Below are 18,066 nucleotides of genomic sequence, written 5' to 3'. Positions count from 1 at the left end.
ACTGTCTGTGTGGAGTTTGCCCGTTCTCCCCGTGTCTGCGTGAGTTTCCTCCGGGTGCTCCGGTTTCCTCCCACAGTCCGAAAGACGTGCTGGTTAGGTGGATTGGCCGTGCTAAATTCTCCCTCAGTGTACCCGAACAGGTGCCGGACTGTGGCGACTAGGGGATTTTCACAGTAACTCCATTGCAGAGTTAATGTAAGCCTCCTTGTGACACTAATAAATAAACATTTAAAAAAAATCTTGTGTGCCAGTTTAATGCATCATTGAAAAGATGGCACCTCTGGCATTGCAACAGAAGGTATTAGCACAAATTAGGAACACAAGTCACGGAGTGGATTGGGTGAACCATGGGGTACCTGTACCCACATGCCCTGACTCAAACGTCAGTGTGCTGCCAACTGAAATGACGACCCAAGATAAAATTAGAGATCAATAGCCGGTGATTCAGAATCAAGAACTGCTGTTCTTTGTGTTTACAAGAAATACAGTGGAAAGAGCAGGTAACCTTTCTCTGAGCAGGAAAGATCAAACAGGCAGCTGTGTATGAAACAAAATGCTTATAGTGCCCTCTTGATGGCAGACTAGCACACTGCATCCTCACACCCTTCAGCAGTCTCATTCATCGGCAAGTAGTTGGTGCCTTCAAGGTACTTGCTTTTAATGAGTCCATTCCACATACTGAAGTTGAAAGAGGATGCCCAAAGGAATAAGAAAAGAAGACCACACACACACTGCCACTCTCACCAGCTGGTATTTAGAATCAATCATAGAAACATAGAATATAGAAACAGGAGAGTAGGCCACTCGGCCCTTCCAGCCTGCCCTGCTGTTCATTATGATCATGGCCGATCATCAAATTCAATAAAAAATTGTCCCTCTGGACACTTTTGTATCTCTCCCCTCTCACCTTAAACCTATGCCCTCTAGTTTTAGACTCTCCTACCTTTGGGAACAGATATTGACTATCTAGCTGATCTGTGCCCCTCATTATTTTATAGACCTCTATAAGATCACCCCTCAGCCTTCTACACTCCAGAGGAAAAACGTTCCAGTCTATCCAGCCTCTCCTTATAACTCAAGCCATTAAGTCCCAGTAGCATCCTAGTAAATCTTTTCTGCACTCTTTCTAGTTAAAAAATATCCTTTCTATAATAGGGTGACCAGAATTGCACACAATATTCCAAGTGTGGCCTTACCAATGTCTTGTACAACTTCAACAAGACGTCCCAACTCCTGTATTCAATGTTCTGACCAATGAAACCAAGCATGCCGAATGCCTTCTTCACCACTCTGTCCACCTGTGACTCCACTTTCAAGGAGCTATGAACATGTACCCCTAGATCTCTTTGTTCTGTAACTCTCCCCAATGCTCTACCATTAACTGAGTAAGTCCTGCCCTGGTTCAATCTACCAAAATGCATCACCTCGCATTTATCTAAATTAAACTCCATCTGCCATTCGTCAACCCACTGGCCCAATTGATCAAGATCCTGGTGCAATTGGAGATAACTTTCCTCACTGTCCACTATGCCACCAATCTTGGTGCCGTCTGCAAACTTGCTTACCATGCCTCTTATATTCTCATTCAAATTATTAATATAAATGACAAATAACATCATTGGCTGGCGGTGAGATCTTCTGGTCCCGCCGCTGTCAATGGGATTTCCCATTGAATCCACCCCATGCTGGGGAATCTACAGCGAGAGTTTGCTGTCGGCAGGACCAGAAGATCCCACCAGTTAGAATGGCCAGAAATTCCGGCCGCTCTTCCCATTAGCTGATGACATGGGGATCACGGGACACAGATTGAAGGTTTGGGGCAAGAGAGACAGGGGGATACAGGGAAGAAATTTTAGAAGCAGCAAGCTCTAATGATCTGGGCCTAGCTGCCTATGATGGTAGCAGAGACAATGAATGATTTCACAAGGAAGTTGGATGCGCACTTGAGGAGAATAAACTTTAGGGTTAGGGCATTGGGACAGATGAATGAAACTGACTGGATTGTTCTTCAGAGGGCTGGCATAGACTTGATGGGCCAAATGGCCTCTTTCTGTGTCATGACTCAATAGCACCTCCATCTTGAGGGTCTCTCTCTTTCATCTACCTATCTAAGCAGCACCCACCTCTGACATTGGAACTACTGCGTTGCCAGTGCTGGAAAGCCTCATGCTGGTTCCCCAGCCCCCCTGGGGGAGGGGAGGGGGAGGTGTGGCTGCCAGTCCTTATTGGTGGGCACTCCCAGAAGCGGCCACTTACTGTATATTGTGATGTATAATTCAATCCTTGAAACCACAAAAAATGTTTTCAAAAATGGGAATTGACTTGTGTGCCAAGTGTCAGTGAACTGCTGATGTTTGCGTCGCTGGTTATCATTTTGAAATGTGATAAGCAAGCAAAACACCGGCAATTCACATTAAATCAATGTGATGTCAGAACATAAGAAAGACATATTTCACGGAATGAATGAACTCTATCAGGATACCTTTAACCACAACTAAAATATCTTAAAAACATCAGGTTCTGTCTTCAGCATCTGATGCAGAGTTTGTTGAAATCATTCTGAGCTACTTTGGCTCTGACTTCATCGTAAGGGTCTCACCCTGGATCGGCTTTGGCACTTTCGGTTTCAGAATCATTAGAGAATCGGGGTCTTTCGATCATCTCTGAGCGCTCTTGATCTTTTGCCGCAACATAAGAGATTTTTGTTCCATAATGTGGCTACACCAACTGGATGTTGTGCTGAAATCCTTGTTGGACTCCAGGTTTGCTTTGGCCCACTAATATGCATGTATTGAATTTCTGGTGACGATGTAACCATTTTGATGATTTTTGAGGACACATTGCTATGCATTCTTCTTGAGATCAGGCCTGCTCCTTTTACACCAATTTCCCACAGACACCGTATTCCTCACTGTCGCATGGTTATGTGATGCATTGGCAAATGTTACAACATTTACCTTGAATGCAGTTACACTCTTCATTCTTTTTGCTGGAAGACCCACTTCTAGTCATCGTTTGCCCCACGTGGTCTAGTCTATGTGGGCATGTGTGGTGAACCATCGTTGGTTACCACTGTGGGGTTATTCTAATGTTGCTGTTGGGTTAGGGTGTTGACACTGTGGGGTTGTTATAATGTTGTTGTTGGGCTAGGGTGTTTACACTGTGGGATTAATATACCTGTGGTGGATGCTGTTATGGCACATCCCAGTCGGGCCCCGCCTCCTGGGAGAGGTATAAGACCCTCTGCTCAGGCGGGATCCCTCCAGTCTGGAATGGTGTACTCGTGTTTAAATAGTCCCATTGTTTGTCAATAAAAGCCTTCAATTACTGAAGCCTTGTACCTCGTGCTCGATTGTCGCGCATCAGCATGTCTTAAACTCATGCGCATTTTCTTGGCTACTTGACCATATGGACTGCTAAACCCCATGTGCTGACTTATAAGATGAGCAAAACATGCATTTCTGAAGTGCAAAATTGAAGCGAACTCCTGACGCGGGTATAATATTTATTACACAAAAACAGAAAATGCTGGAAAATCTCAGCAGATCTCAATTCCAGCCTTGGGTGACTGTCTGTGTGGAGTTTGCATTGTCTCCCCGTGTCTGTGTGGGTTTCCTCTGGGTGCTCCAGTTTCCTCTCACAGTCCAGAGATGTGTGGGTTAGGTTGATTGGCCATGCTAAATTGACCCTTAGTGTCAGGGGGATTAGCAGGGTAAATATGGGGGTTACAGGGATAGGGCCTGGGTGGTATTGTTGAGGGTGCAGACTCAATGGGCCGAATGGCCTCCTTCTGCACTGTAGGGATTTTTATAAGACACACCTGGGCAAGTACTTGCATTCTTCTCTATTTGACATAAACGTACCAATCACACACAAGATTGTTTGTCATTTTCATAAATGACCTGGATGAGGAAGCGGAGGGATGGGTTGGTAAGTTTGCTGACGACACCAAGGTAGGTGGTGTTGTGGATAGTTTGGAGGGATGTCAGAAGTTGCAGCGAGACATAGATAGAATGCAAGACTGGGCGGAGAAGTGGCAGATGGACTTCAACCCGGATAAGTGTGTAGTGATCCATTTTGGCAGATCCAATGGGATGAAGCAGCAGTATAATATGAAGGGTACCATTCTTAGCAGTGTAGAGGATCAGAAGGACCTTGGGGTCCGGGTCCATAGGACTCTTAAATCGGCCTCGCAGGTGGAGGATGTGGTCAAGAAGGCGTACGGCGTACTAGCCTTCATTAATCGAGGGATTGAGTTTCGGAGTCGGGAGATAATGCTGCAGCTTTATAGGACCCTGGTTAGACCCCACTTGGAGTACTGCGCGCAGTTCTGGTCACCTCATTACAGGAAAGATGTTGAAGCCATTGAAAGGGTGCAGAGGAGATTTACAAGGATGTTGCCTGGATTGGGGGGCATGCCTTATGAGGATAGGTTGAGGGAGCTTGGTCTCTTCTCCCTGGAGAGACGAAGGATGAGAGGTGACCTGATAGAGGTTTACAAGATGTTGAGAGGTCTGGATAGGGTAGACTCTCAGAGGCTATTTCCAAGGGCTGAAATGGTTGCTACGAGAGGACACAGGTTTAAGGTGCTGGGGGGTAGGTACAGAGGAGATGTCAGGGGTAAGTTTTTCACTCAGAGGGTGGTGGGTGAGTGGAATCGGCTGACGTCGGTGGTGGTGGAGGCAAACTCGTTGGGGTCTTTTAAGAGACTTCTGGATGAGTACATGGGATTTAATGGGATTGAGGGCTATAGATAGGCCTAGAGGTAGGGATATGATCAGCGCAACTTGTGGGCCGAAGGGCCTGTTTGTGCTGTGGCTTTCTATGTTCTATGTTCTATGTTAATAGTATGGATTCTTTATTTGAAAATAAGGCAATGTACAGATATACTAGGAGACCATGAAACACATGTCTGTCCTCGACCTCTGCTGATTGCAGATTGCCTACAAATCAGGAGACTAATACACCAAATTGTGTTGAGATATATAATGATTGAGAGTAGCCCCCTTCAAGGTATGTGCCATCATGCCACAGCCCATACAGCCCAGTGGATGGAATGCATTGCAATCTTTAAAACTATTTACTTTTGCATCTGTCCTTTAACATAGTAAAACTGCCTGAGGTCACTTCATTTGGAATATTAGTACTTTGTACTTTGCTATGTTGCACATTGAAGAGCAAGACAAGGAGAGGACAAGAAATTAAACAGTTCCAGATCCACCTTGCTTTGTTTGTTGGCAACGTCTGGCGAATAAAGAACAAAGAACAGTACAGCACAGGAAAAGCTCTTTGGCCCACCAAGCATGTACCGACACAAGATGACTTGCTCAATGTACTTACAGAGTTGGAAGTCAGCAATGCTTCATTTGTCTTCATGTCTGAAGCCAAATGATGAGATCTATCATGCGAAGAGATTCAAAATAAGATCCCAAACTGTTCATTAGAGTCTGTGGTGTGTCAAAAGGTGTGTGAAGAATAAGGTGGAATTGTAAAGAGTTGAATATCTCAGCGCTCGTAATATTTAATCCCTAGAATGATACCAGGTTCATGCCTGGGGTAATAATTCTGACTGAATAGTTTAAATGTGACTCATGTTATTTTGATTTGCCGGCAACAGCTGTTTCTTGATGCTTTGCAAACTTCAAAGTTAAATACATTTATTCATTAGCATGGGCAGTTGTAACTTTTCACTTGATGTGGAGTTTTGACCTCTAAGGTAAACTGATGTCTGTCATGTTGCTGGTATCACAGCCTCTCAGAATTCCTGGATGGTACAAATAATTTGCATTTTCTAAATAAATAAACGGCGTGAATTTTTTTGTGTTTGTTTCCCCTGATTTGCAGCTATGTGGAAGTCAGATCCGAAAGGCGACGGGAACAAGGCCTTGAGGAATCTTCTCCTGAAATCCTGCCTCCAGCAACCCTGAAAGTAAAGCTAACAATATGTGGTTGTTGTTTTTTGATCAAGTCATCTCCAGGCTCAAAGTTCATATTTCTTTAAACCCCGTAGTAAGCTGGCATCATGAACAAAAGGGATACACGGTTGAAAATATATAAATAGAGAGTGGGTGGAGACTGGCAGAATGATCAGTCACCAGGGGACAAAGGCTTATTCTAAGTACCACAAAATCAGCTGGACTTTTTTCGATGTTATGGTTTGGATTGCACTGCTTGTGGGTTGTGGAAGCAGATTCAATAAAAGTTTTCAAAGTGTGAGTGGATGTCTGCTTCAAAAATATAAATGGAAAAACCAGTCGACGCAGAACGCGGCGCAGGAATGATAGACAGAATCTCCTCCCCTTGTTTGTTTTTATTCATGGGCATCACTGGCTGGCCAACATTTATTGCCCATCCATAGTTGTGCTTGTTCAGAGGGCAGTTGAGAGCCAACCACATTGCTGTGGCTCTGGAGTCACATGTAGGCCAGACCGGGTAAGGATGGCGGATTTCCTTCCCTAAAGGACATTAGTGAACCAGATGGGTTTTTTCCGACAATCGACAATGGTTTCATGGTCACCAGTAGATTCTTAAGTCCAGATATTTTTATTGAATTCAAATTCCTCCATCTGCGGTGGCGAGATTCAAACCCAGGTCTCCAGAAAATTAGCTGAGTTTCAGGATTAATAGTCCAGCGATAATATTACAAGGCCATCACCTGCCCCCCCCCCCCCCCCACTGTATGCTTCTATGAGTCTATCTGATAACAAGTACGGGTTTTTTGATACGGTCTCTGAGCCAGACATTTGCCAAAACCTCTGACTTCGCCCATGGCTGGGATTCTCCGGCACCGCTGCAGCGAATGAGATTTTGGCTGAGCACCAAATTCTCCGTTCCCGCTGGCACTGAGGAGCTCGGAGGGTCCCACCCATAGTCATTGGGATTTCACTTCCAACTATTTCATAGAATGGCTCAGAAAACTGTGTGTGCAAAAACAGCACCATCGTGTAAAATGAGAGGTTACTGAAATCTGTAGAACATGCGTGCTAAAGTGTGCCAGGGCGGCACGGTGGCACAGTGGTTAGCACTGCTGCCTCACAGCACCAGGGACCCGGGTTCGATTCCCGGCTTGGGTCACTGTCAGTGTGGAGTCTGCATGTGCTTCCTGTGTCTGCGTGGGTTTCCTCCGGGTGCTCCGGTTTCCTTCCATAGTCCAAAGATGTGCGGGTTAGGTGGATTGACCATGCTAAATTGACCCTTAGTGTCAGGGGGATTAGCAGTGTAAATGGAGTTATGGGGATAGGACCTGGGTGGGATTGTGGTTGGTGCGGACTCGATGGGCCAAATGGTCTCATTCTGCACTGTCGGTATTCTATGGATTCTATGAAAGCGTTTCCTTTGAACTCTGTGTTCTTTGTTGTGGCTCAATTCTTTAATCAGAGTTGCACCACAGTGTTCTAGAACTTGTTGATTTTTCTGGTGTCACTTTGTGCCACATATTTACCTGAACCCAGGGCAAATGTAAGCTTCTCCCTGACCTTTGCATTTCATTGGTTTCAAATATGATCTTTTTTTTGAAAAAAAAGTTACAAAACTATGTGATAACTTTTACATTGTATTGAAATGTAGGCGTATGTCAAAGTGTTCTTGATTTTTCTGTTCGATAGAGTTCTGAAACAAACACAGATCTTTCTAACAATAAATGATCTGTGATTCAGCTTCATATAGGGAGCTTCCTCTTTATTTTACCATTAGTTTTGCCCAACGGCTAAGCCAGCTCTGTTAATCTTGCCCAAACTCCGTATCATGAGCATTGGATTCAACTCCCTCTCCAATCGCTGACTGCTCACAATCTCAGCATCCTGTTTGACCCTTGGCGGAACTTCTGATAAAGAAACACTTCCAACCCATATCCTCTTGGTCACAAAAACCAGTTACTTATATCACTATAACGCCAGCTGCCTCTGCCCATTCTCTGCTCAAATCCTCAATCACTTCCATTCCATGCTGGACAGCCTCCCACCTTCCCCCACACATAATTGTTGCTCATCGGAATCTCACCTGCCCATTTTTATCCAGCTTTAATTCATTCATCATTAGATATAGCGCTTGGGCGAAGGGGATCGAAGGATATAGGGGGAGGGCGGGATCAGACTATTCAGTTGGATGATCAGCTATCATCATAATGAATAGTGAAGCAGGCTCGAAGGGCCAAATGGCCTCCTCCTCCTTCTATTTTCTATATTTCTATCATTCCTGACAACATTGACCTAGATTATCTCCTCCAGGACCTCTAATTCAAACTTCTCAGCTTCATGTTTAACCCTGATGTGCAAATCAAGTTTTTTACACAGAGGGTGGTGAAAGTCTGGATCGCACTGCCCGGGGTGGCGCTGGGAGCAGGTACGATAGGGGCACTTAAGGGGCATCTGGACAAATGCATGAATAGGATGGAAATGGAAGGATACGGACTCCATAAGTGGGTACGGTTTTAGTTTAGGCAGACGTCATGATTGGCAGGTTTGGAGGGCCAAAGGGTCTGTTCCTGTGCTGTACTGTTTTTTGTTCTTTTTGTTTTGTTCCCTCTTCATGGCCTTACCGCTCCCTATTTCTGTAACTATCTCTGTAACTATCTCTGTAACTTTCTCTGGACTCTCAGTTCCTTCAGCCCCAACTTCATATGTGTCAAGCTTTTGCCGTGGCTTCAGCAATGCAACCACACAGTGTGGAATTCCCTCCCTGTACCTCTGTGCCTCTCAGTTTCCCTTTCATCCTGCACAACCTCAGGCTAAAGGGACGAATCTTTAAAACAGGGATGAGGAGGAATTTCTTCAGCCAGAGAGTAGTGAATTTGTGGAACTCTTTGCCGCAGCAGGTTGTGGAGGCCAGGTCATTGAGTGTCTTTAAGACAGAGATAGATAGGTTCTTAATTAATAAGGGGATCAGGGGTTATGCGGAAAAGGCAGGAGAATGGGGATGAGAAAAATATCAGCCATGATTGAATGGCGGAGCAGACTCGATGGGCCGAATGGCCTAATTCTGCTCCAAGGTCTTATGGTCTTAAGATCATCATTAAAACCCACCAAGCCTTGGGCTACTTCACCTTTGCAGTATCTCCTCATGTGGCTGAGCATTGTATTTTTGTCTAATTATATCTCGGAGTCACCTTGCAATGTCCTTGCTTCATAAATGCAAGTTCTTGTTGTAAGCTTCTCTGTGATGAGCACTTTGTCACTATTTCTTCCTTAGATGGTCTTTTTCTTCCCACGTTATAGGCTCAAAACTGCAGGCAATGTGAAAGTGCCCAGGACATTACCATAGAGAGACTTGGCAGCAGTCGGCCATGCTCAGTGTCATCCCCAAGCTCACACAAATCCTCTCACACCGCACTGTCGGACACTCCATGTAAGTGGAATCTTCTATATCCTTCTATTTCCTTCTTGTGCTTTTTGTTCCCATAATAATATGAAGATGGGGTGCAATATAGAGAAGGGGGGTGGAATTTTCCTGTCCCACCCACCACGGGAATTGTAGCGGGCGGGACACGGACCATGCAAAGATCATAGAATCCCTACAGTGCAGAAGGAGGCCATTCGGCCCATCGAGTTTGCACCGACAACAATCCCACATAGGGCCTATTCCCATAACCCCACATATTTACCCTATTAATCCCCCTGACACTATGGTCAATTTAACATGGCCAATCAACCTAACCCGCACATCTTTGGACTGTGGGAGAAAACCTACGCAGACACGGGGAGAACGTGCAAACTCCACACAGACAGTTACCTGAGGCCAGAATTGAACCGGGGCCCTGGTGCTGTGAGGCAGCAGTGCTAACCACTGTGCCACCGTGCCGCCTCGTTGACCTCAGGCGGGATTTTTCGGTCTTGTGGCACGTGTGGCCGGAAAACCCTGCCCGCGATATCTGGGAATCGTGAGATGAAACAATCTCAAGGACCATTAAGTTGACCTTATGCCATCCTGAAACAATGATAACGGGGATGTTGACTAACCATGGCAACCAATCTCTATCACTTAGTGTACTCCAGACATGGCATGAGAAAAATGCCAGTGGTGAAGAGCTTGGGGAACAATTGGCCAAAGTCATCTGTCCCTTCCAAGTATGCTGCATTCACCATGGGAACATAGCTCTCGGAGCAGGAGTAGGCCATTCAGCCCTTCAATCCTGCTCCACCATTCAATAAGATCATGGCTGATTATCTTATCTCACTGCACACCATGGGTGGGATTTTCCAGCTCACCCCAAAACCGGAAAATCCCGCCCGATGTCAATGGACCTTTGCTCGGTCCACTCCCACCCGTGATTCCCATGATGGGCGGGATGGCAAAATCCCCCCCCATGTCTCAATGTACTCACTTGGTGTATCCTAAAACAAATAATTAGTTAATGATTTTCTTTACAATTCAAATAATTGGGAAACAAAAACACTGCGCGATGTATTGCTGCACATTCAGTTAAGGATTTATAATAAAATAGGTGTAGTAATGATTGAGTTGGAATGTGTTGGAGACCGGCAGCACAATGTAAACATGTTTAGGTTTTGGTTACAGATGAAGAAACAGACAAACAGATGCATTAAGAGCAGCAGAATACTATTCAGCTCCTTGAGCCTGCTCCGCCGTTCAATGAGATCGAGGCTGATCTGACCGTGGCCTCAATGGCACTATCCATCCTGTCTCCAAAACCCTTTCATTCCCCTGTTCATCAAAAATCTATTCAACCTTAAAAATATTCACTGACCTGACTCCACCATTATGTAATAAATGATAAGACATGTACAATAAGTAATCAGAATTGTGCGGTCTGTTCTGGAAAGAAATTATGTTATAATGGATGATGAGGGCAGTAGGGTGGCACAGTGGTTAGCACAGCTGCCTCACGGCCCCAGAGACCCAGGTTCAATTCCTGCCTTGGGTCACTGTCTGTGTGGAGTTTGCACATTCTCCCCGTGTCTGGGTGGGTTTCCTCCAGGTGCTCTGATTTCTCCCACAGTGCAAAGATCGTAGAATCCCTACAATGCAGAAGGAGGCCATTTGTCCCATCAACCCCACCCAGACCCTATCCCCGTAACTCCACGTATTTACCCTGCTAAGCCCCCTGACAGTAAGGGGCAATTTAGCATGGCCAATCAACCTAACCCGCACACCTTTGGACTGCGGGAGGAAACCGGAGCACCTGGAGGAACTCCACACAGACACGGGGAGAATGTGCAAACTCTACGCAGAGGGTCACCCGAGGCCAGAATTGAACCCAGGTGAGGCAGCAGTGCTAACCACTCTGCCACCATGTCGCCCTCCACTGTGCCACCATACCACTTTATTGTGCAGGCTAGGTGGATTGGCCATGCTAAGTTGCCCCTTAGTGTCCCAGGATGTGTGGGTTAAGGGGATTAGTGGGGTAAATACATGGTGTTGCGGGAATAGGGCCTGGATAGGATGCTCTATTGGAGGGTCGGTGCAGGCTCGATGGGCCAAATGGCCTTCCTCTGCACTGTAGGGATTCTATGATCTTTGGACTGTTTGTCTGTTTCTTCATCTGTAACCAAGACCTAAATATGTTTACACTGTGCTGCAGGTCTTCAATCCATCCAACTCAACTATTACTACACCTATTTTATTCTATGATTCCATGGTAAGGCTTTGTAATTATCTCAATCTTCAGTAAATATTGAAGATATTCAGTGCGAGTTTACACCCCAGCCACTGCCTGTTTTCCGGTGGTGGAGGCAGATTGCCTTTGGACACCAGCGGGATCTTCCGATCCCACTGATGTCTATGGTGTTTTGAGCAGACCCCCCCTATCCTGCCACCAGCAAACCTGCCTCTGGGTGCCAGTGGGGGTGAGTTCTCCTTCCTTGAGACCACAAGATGCCACTGGAGGGAATGGCTGGAAAATCCCACCCTCTCCGTGTCCAATATAGTCCAAAAGACATGGAGTGTTCTTTGTGCACTCAGTTTAAATTCCACCAAAATACCTTGCTCCTTACTGGACTATTTTTAAAGCCATAATTAACTAGGGTTTAGCAAATGTTAAGGTGTTAAATTTTCACTGTTCAGTTAGCCACTTGCTGAAATTGTGTGTATTTTTATTCTGAGGGGAGCGGAGGTAGATGTTGAGAAGAGTGGTATAGGAAATTCATTATTCTCACTGTACCTGAATTTTCGTTTTCATATGCCAGTGAGTAGGTTAAGCCCGAGGGAGAGTCAGAGTTAATTTGATTCAATGATTGCTTGATTCTTCCAGCAACGCAATCCAAAGTATACACAGAGGCCAGCACTCCTTCTCGACAATCAGTGACTACCAGCTTGCAGGACAAGTCGACACAGAGACCGCAGCAAGTTAGCGCTCAGGTGGGTTTTTGCATCTTCACCGCAGTCAGCAAGAGTTGACAGGGTAGATAGTCAGAGGCTTTTTCCCAGGGTGGAAGTGCCAATTACAAGCGGGCACAGGTTCAAGGTGAGAGTGGGAAAGTTTAAGGGATCAAAGCAAATTACTGCAGATGCTGGAATCCGAAACCAAAGGAGAAAACGCTGGAAAACCTCAGCAGGTCTGGCAGCATCTGTAAGGAGAGAAAAGTGCTGAAGTTTCGAGTCCAGATGACCCTTTGGCAAAGCTTTGACAAAGGCTCATCTGGACTCGAAATGTCAGCTCTTTTCTCTCCTTACAGATGCTGCCAGACTTGCTGAGATTTTCCAGCGTTTTCCCTTTTGGAAAGTTTAAGGGAGATGTGCAGGGGAAGTTTTTCACACAGAGAGTGGTGGGTGCCTGGAACGCGCTGCCAGAGGAGGTGGCGGAAGCAGACACATTAGCAACATTTAAAAGGCATCTGGATGGGTACATGAATAGGGAGGGAATGGAGGGATACGGTCCGAGTAAGGGTAGAAGATTTTTTTTTTCAGTTTGGTTAGGGCATCATGATCGGCACAGGCTTGGAGGGCCGAAGGGCCTGTTCCTGTGTTGTACTTTTCTTTGTTCTTCGTTTGTTCTTTGAAAGCCTGACTGAGACTCAGCAGTAAGAAGTCTCACAACACCAGGTTAAAGTCCAACAGGTTTATTTGGTAGCAAATGCCACTAGCTTTTGGAGCGCTGCCCCTTCGTCAGATGGAGTGGGAGATGTGCTCACAAACAGGGCATACAGAGACACAAACCTTTGTGAGCACATCTCCCACTCCACCTGACGAAGGGGCAGCGCTCCGAAAGCTAGTGGCATTTGCTACCAAATAAACCTGTTGGACTTTAACCTGGTGTTATTAGACTCCTTACTGTGTTTACCCCAGTCCAACGCCGGCCTCTCCACATTGAGACTCAGCAGTGCAGAGATTGCAGAACAAACAGAATATCTGCAACACTTACGACCATTTGAACCAACAAAGCAAAATGGCTCCCGATCAGACCGATTGGTAGCATCTTCCTCCAAGACATTTCTTCCTCCTCTCTGGAAGTTTACCATTCCGTTCAGAAGAAACGTATTCAAAACAAAAAAAAGAGTTTGGATTTACATAGCATCGTTCACGACCTCAGAACGCTCCAATATAATTTGTTACCCTTGGAGTGCGTTTGAAGTGTAGTAGCTGTTGCAACGTTACCCAAAGGGTGGTGTTAATAGTGGAACAGCCAGATTTTATTATTCTAAATACATCTAAATTTTCATATCCAAGGATTTTCACTCCAAAGAATGGCGGGTTAGGTTGATTGGCCGTGCGAATAGTGTCAGGGAGGCTAGCAGGGTAAATACGTGGGGTTATGGAGAAAGGTGGGATTGCTGTCGGTACAAGCTTGATGGGCCGAATGGTCTCCTTCTGCACTGTAGGGATTCTATGATTCTATGATTAGTTACTCGCTGCCACAAGGAATAGTTGAGGTGAATGGCGTATATTTAGTTAAGGGGAAGTTCGATAAGGACAGGATGGAGAAAGGAATAGAAAGCTATGCTGGTGAGGTGAGATGAGGGGGAGAAGGCTGGTGTGTACAGCAGCAACATCAGCAAAGACAAGCTGGGTAAATATTTCTGTGCTGTAAATCTCACGTCATTATTAGTGTCATAGCTGGCCCCTTTAGCGGGTGTACAGGATGATGGTCATGTGACTCGATTACCCAATGGGGAGCAGGCATGGGGATTTCGGGACAAAGTGCGAGCATTTGCAGCCAAAGTAGATCTCAGAGCTGGAAGTGTTAGCACCCTGAAGGCACGCTGTCCGAAGATGCGCAAGTTAGCTGGATTGGCCATGCTAAATTGTCCCTTAGTGTCTTAAGATGTGTAGGTTAGGGGGATTAAGGAGGTGAATGTGTGGGGTTACGGAGAAAGGGCCCAGATCAGATGCTCTTTCGAAGAGTCAGTACAGACTGGATGGGCCAAATGGCCTCGTTCTGTACTATAGGGCTTCTATGATATTTATTGCTCATAAATAAACCGTTATAATTCATTATCCTAACTGGTGGCCGCCAATCTTTGCAATTACTACAATTAAAATGGATTAAATGGTTCATTTACCAACTGAAGCACAGTCATGTAAACTAACGCTTTTCTGTATTCGGGCTATTTTTAATTAAGAAGGTACATTTTGCTTATGGACTCTTGTTTTCTTTTATAGGTCTCGATGACAGTACCACCATCCTCTGATGCAGAACAACAGCCGCAATCTCCAGCTGCAATCTCCACTCAACAAGCTCCCTTGGTACTCACTGGCTGGCTTTGATTTGCTGTGATTCACGATTCGAAATTTCTGAGTTATTAACTCGATTTAACCTCACAGTGCAGGAACCAGATTTACTCCTGCGCTCGATAAACTTTGTCTGCATCACACCAGCCTGTTGCATTGCCCCTCACCAGTTATCATTCCTACTTCCAGCTCTTTCCGAGTTGGCAGGATCGACTCCAGAGATGACGGCCGGAATTCCCTGGCCATTCCCGCCAGTGAGATTCTACAATCCCACCGCAGTGAGCGGAGATTTGGCTGGACACCAAATTCTCCGTCCTCGCTGGCAGCAGTGGTGGGGCATGGACGGTTGGAGAATTCAGTCCATGGCTTCCAGTCCCACTCCAGAAACTTGAGTGCAAAGTCCAGGCTGATGGTCAGGGGGCAGTACAGAGGGAGTGCTGCACTGTGAGAGATTTGTTAAGCCAAAACCCCATCTACTTTCCCTGGCACTGTTTTGACAAAGAGCGGGGGGAGTCATCTTCAGTGCCCAATATTTATTCCTCTATTGACATCACTTAAAATAGATATCTGGTCACTTATCACATTTCAGTTTGTGGGAGTTTGCTGTGTGCAAATTAGTGACCATGTTTCCTACAGTACAACTGTAACCACACTTTGACCGTACTTCATTGGCAATAAAGTTATTTTTTATTCATTTGAGGGACATAGGTGTTGCTGGCTGGTCAGCATTTATTGCCCATCCCTAGTTGCCCTTGGAGTGCAGTTGAGAGTCAACCACATTGCTGTGGCTCTGGAGTCACACGTAGACCAGACCGGGTAAAGAGGGCAGATTTCCTTCCCTAAAGGACGTTAGTGAACCAGATGGGTTTTTCCGACATTTGACAGTGGTTTCATGGTCATCAGTAGATTCTTAATCCCAGATATTTTTTATTGAATTCAAATTCCACCATCTGCCGTGGCGAGAATCGAACCCGGGTCTCCCAGAACATTAGCTAAGCTTCTGGATTAAGAGTCGAGTGATAATACCACTCGCCCATTGTGTCCCAATTGCTCCAAATTGTCCTGTCATTGAGAAAGGTGCGATGTGAATGCAGATCTTCAATGATTCCTGGAAGATCTGTGCCAGAGTTTTTACAATGCCTAGTCCTGATCCTCTCTTCCTGTGTTCCTCACTTTGTTTCTTGAGGATTTTCAGATACATTTGATCCAGCTGTTGCGATTACTTCCTATGTTCCCATAATGTGAATTGTGTCAGTTCCTGATTCTGCAAAAGCCTCAGGCTCTCGTTCAAAGAAATTACTTGGCTTTCCCCTCATCAGTGGTTAGCACTGCTGCCTCACAGTGCCAGGGATCTGGGTTCGATTCCTGGCTTGGGTCACTGTCTGTGTAGAGTTTGCATGTTCTACCTGTGTCTGCGTGGATTTCCTCCGGGTGCTCCGGTTTCCTCCCACAGTCTGAAGGACGTGCTGGCTTGATGCATTGACCCAAAAACAGGCGCCAAGGTGTGGCGACTAGGGGAATTTCACAGTAACTTCATTACAGTTTTAATGTAAGCCTTACTTGTGACTAATAAATAAACTTTTACAAACTAAGCAAGAAATGTACTGAACACTTCAGCAGCTGAAGTCGCACCAGCTGCTCCGTCCTCACTCGATCCCAATTTCAATGTCCCCACTCCATTCCTTTCTCTCTTCAGATTCCCGGACTGTGTAATCTGATGTCTGATAGATGAAGAGTCATTGGTTGAAAGCAGTTAAAGTCATCTGCTAATATGTTAACAGCAGCTCCGCTATCAATTTTAAAATTAGCACTGAAACCTTGAACATGGACTGTAGCTACTCAGTGGTCTGGAGACAGATGGGGCATCACGATGACACAGTGGTTAGCACTGCTGCCTCACAGCAGACCTGGGTTTAATTCCAGCCTCGGGTCGCTGTCTGTGTGGAATTTGCACATTCTCCCCATGTCCGTGTGGGTTTCCTCTGGGTGCTCTGGTTTTCTCCCACACTCCAAAGATGTACGAGTTAGGTAGATTGGCCATGCTAAGTTGCCCCTTAGTGTCAGGGGACTAGCAGGGTAAATATGTGGGGTTACGGGAATAGGACCTGGGTGGTATTGTGGTCAATGCAAACTTGATGGGCCAAATGACTGCCTTCTGCACTGTAGGGAATCTATGCTTCTGTGATCATTAAACATCTGAACATATGAGAATGCCAGTGGACCAAAGATCAATGAGTCCACTGAACATGTCCCAGACATTTGTAATGTCACGGTGCAGAGACTTCCTATTCACACGTGATCTCCCGGTAGGAGTAAAAATCAGATAAAGACCCAGGCCAGTTGCTGGGGAAAATGGGAAATTCCTGTCCTGTCTTTAGCTGTTTCTAACCTGTCGAGACTCTTTTGTTCTTCTTAATCTTTCGTGGTTTGTGGGTATCGCTGGCAATTTGTTGCCCATCCCTTAATTGCCCTGGGGGTGGAGGTGGCGAGCAGCCTTCTTGAGTCAACGTAGCCCATGCTGTGCATCCACAGTACTGTCGGGACGGGAGTTGGGGATTTTGACCCAGTGTTGGTGAAGGAATGGCGATATTGTCTGTGGCCCAGGGTGTGGGTGCCCCCTTGCATGTACTGCCCCCATCAAAAAATGCTGGAGAAACCCAGCTGGTCTGTAGCAGCATCTGTGGAGAGAGAGAGGGACAGAGTTATTGGGTGAGATGTTCCGGCCGCATTCACCCCAACACTGGAAAATCCCACCTGCGGTCAACAGATCTTTGCATGGTCCCCGTGTCCCACCCGCCACAGGAATCATAGCCCTCCCACTACGATTCCCGTGGCTGACGGGACAGGAAATTCCACCCCATATCTCAGGTCCAATTTGACTCTTACATTATGTCCAGACTTGCTGAGTTTTTCCAGCACTTTTTGCTGTAATCTCATATCTCCAACATCAGTATTGTCTTGCATTTTAAAAAATTCATTCATGGGACATGGGCATCGTTGGCTGGCCAGCATTTATTGCCGGCGTTGGACTGGGGTAAACACAGTAAGAAGTTTAACAACGTTGTTAAACTTCTTACAGCATTTATTGCCCATCCCTAATTTCCCTTGCAACTGAGTGGTTTGCTAGGCCATTGCAGGGGGCAATTGAGAGTCAACCACATTGCTGTGTCACATGTAGGCCAGACCATCAAGGGCGTTAGTGAACCAGATGGGTTATTTTCTGACAATCGGTACTGGTTTCATGGTCATTTGTAGATTCTTAATTGCAGATTTTTTTTTTCAATTGAATTCAAATTCCAGATTCGAACCTGGGTCCCCAGAACATTAACTGAGTTTCTGCATTAATAATACCACTAGGCCAATGCCTCTCTTAGCACTAATCTATGCATCCTGCCCAATTGATGCTGCCAGTGTTTGATAGTAGGTTGTATCTGCCTCTCCATG

General features: G+C 45.9%; 1 protein-coding gene across 1 annotated transcript in view; it reads left to right on the top strand.

The window, feature by feature from the left end:
* LOC144493170 (neuronal PAS domain-containing protein 2-like) overlaps window positions 1-18,066 on the top strand; it is a 108,822-nt gene that overhangs the window by 64,905 nt on the left and 25,851 nt on the right. The window contains exons 11-14 of the mRNA XM_078212066.1: window positions 5,845-5,929; window positions 9,213-9,342; window positions 12,206-12,312; window positions 14,554-14,637. Of these exons, the coding sequence (XP_078068192.1) occupies window positions 5,845-5,929; window positions 9,213-9,342; window positions 12,206-12,312; window positions 14,554-14,637 (406 nt within the window). The remainder of the gene's footprint in view (window positions 1-5,844; window positions 5,930-9,212; window positions 9,343-12,205; window positions 12,313-14,553; window positions 14,638-18,066) is intronic.

This window comes from Mustelus asterias, chromosome 4 (genome assembly GCF_964213995.1).
Source record: "Mustelus asterias chromosome 4, sMusAst1.hap1.1, whole genome shotgun sequence".
Taxonomy (NCBI): domain Eukaryota; kingdom Metazoa; phylum Chordata; class Chondrichthyes; order Carcharhiniformes; family Triakidae; genus Mustelus; species Mustelus asterias.
This window is presented reverse-complemented; position numbering and strand designations above follow the sequence as displayed.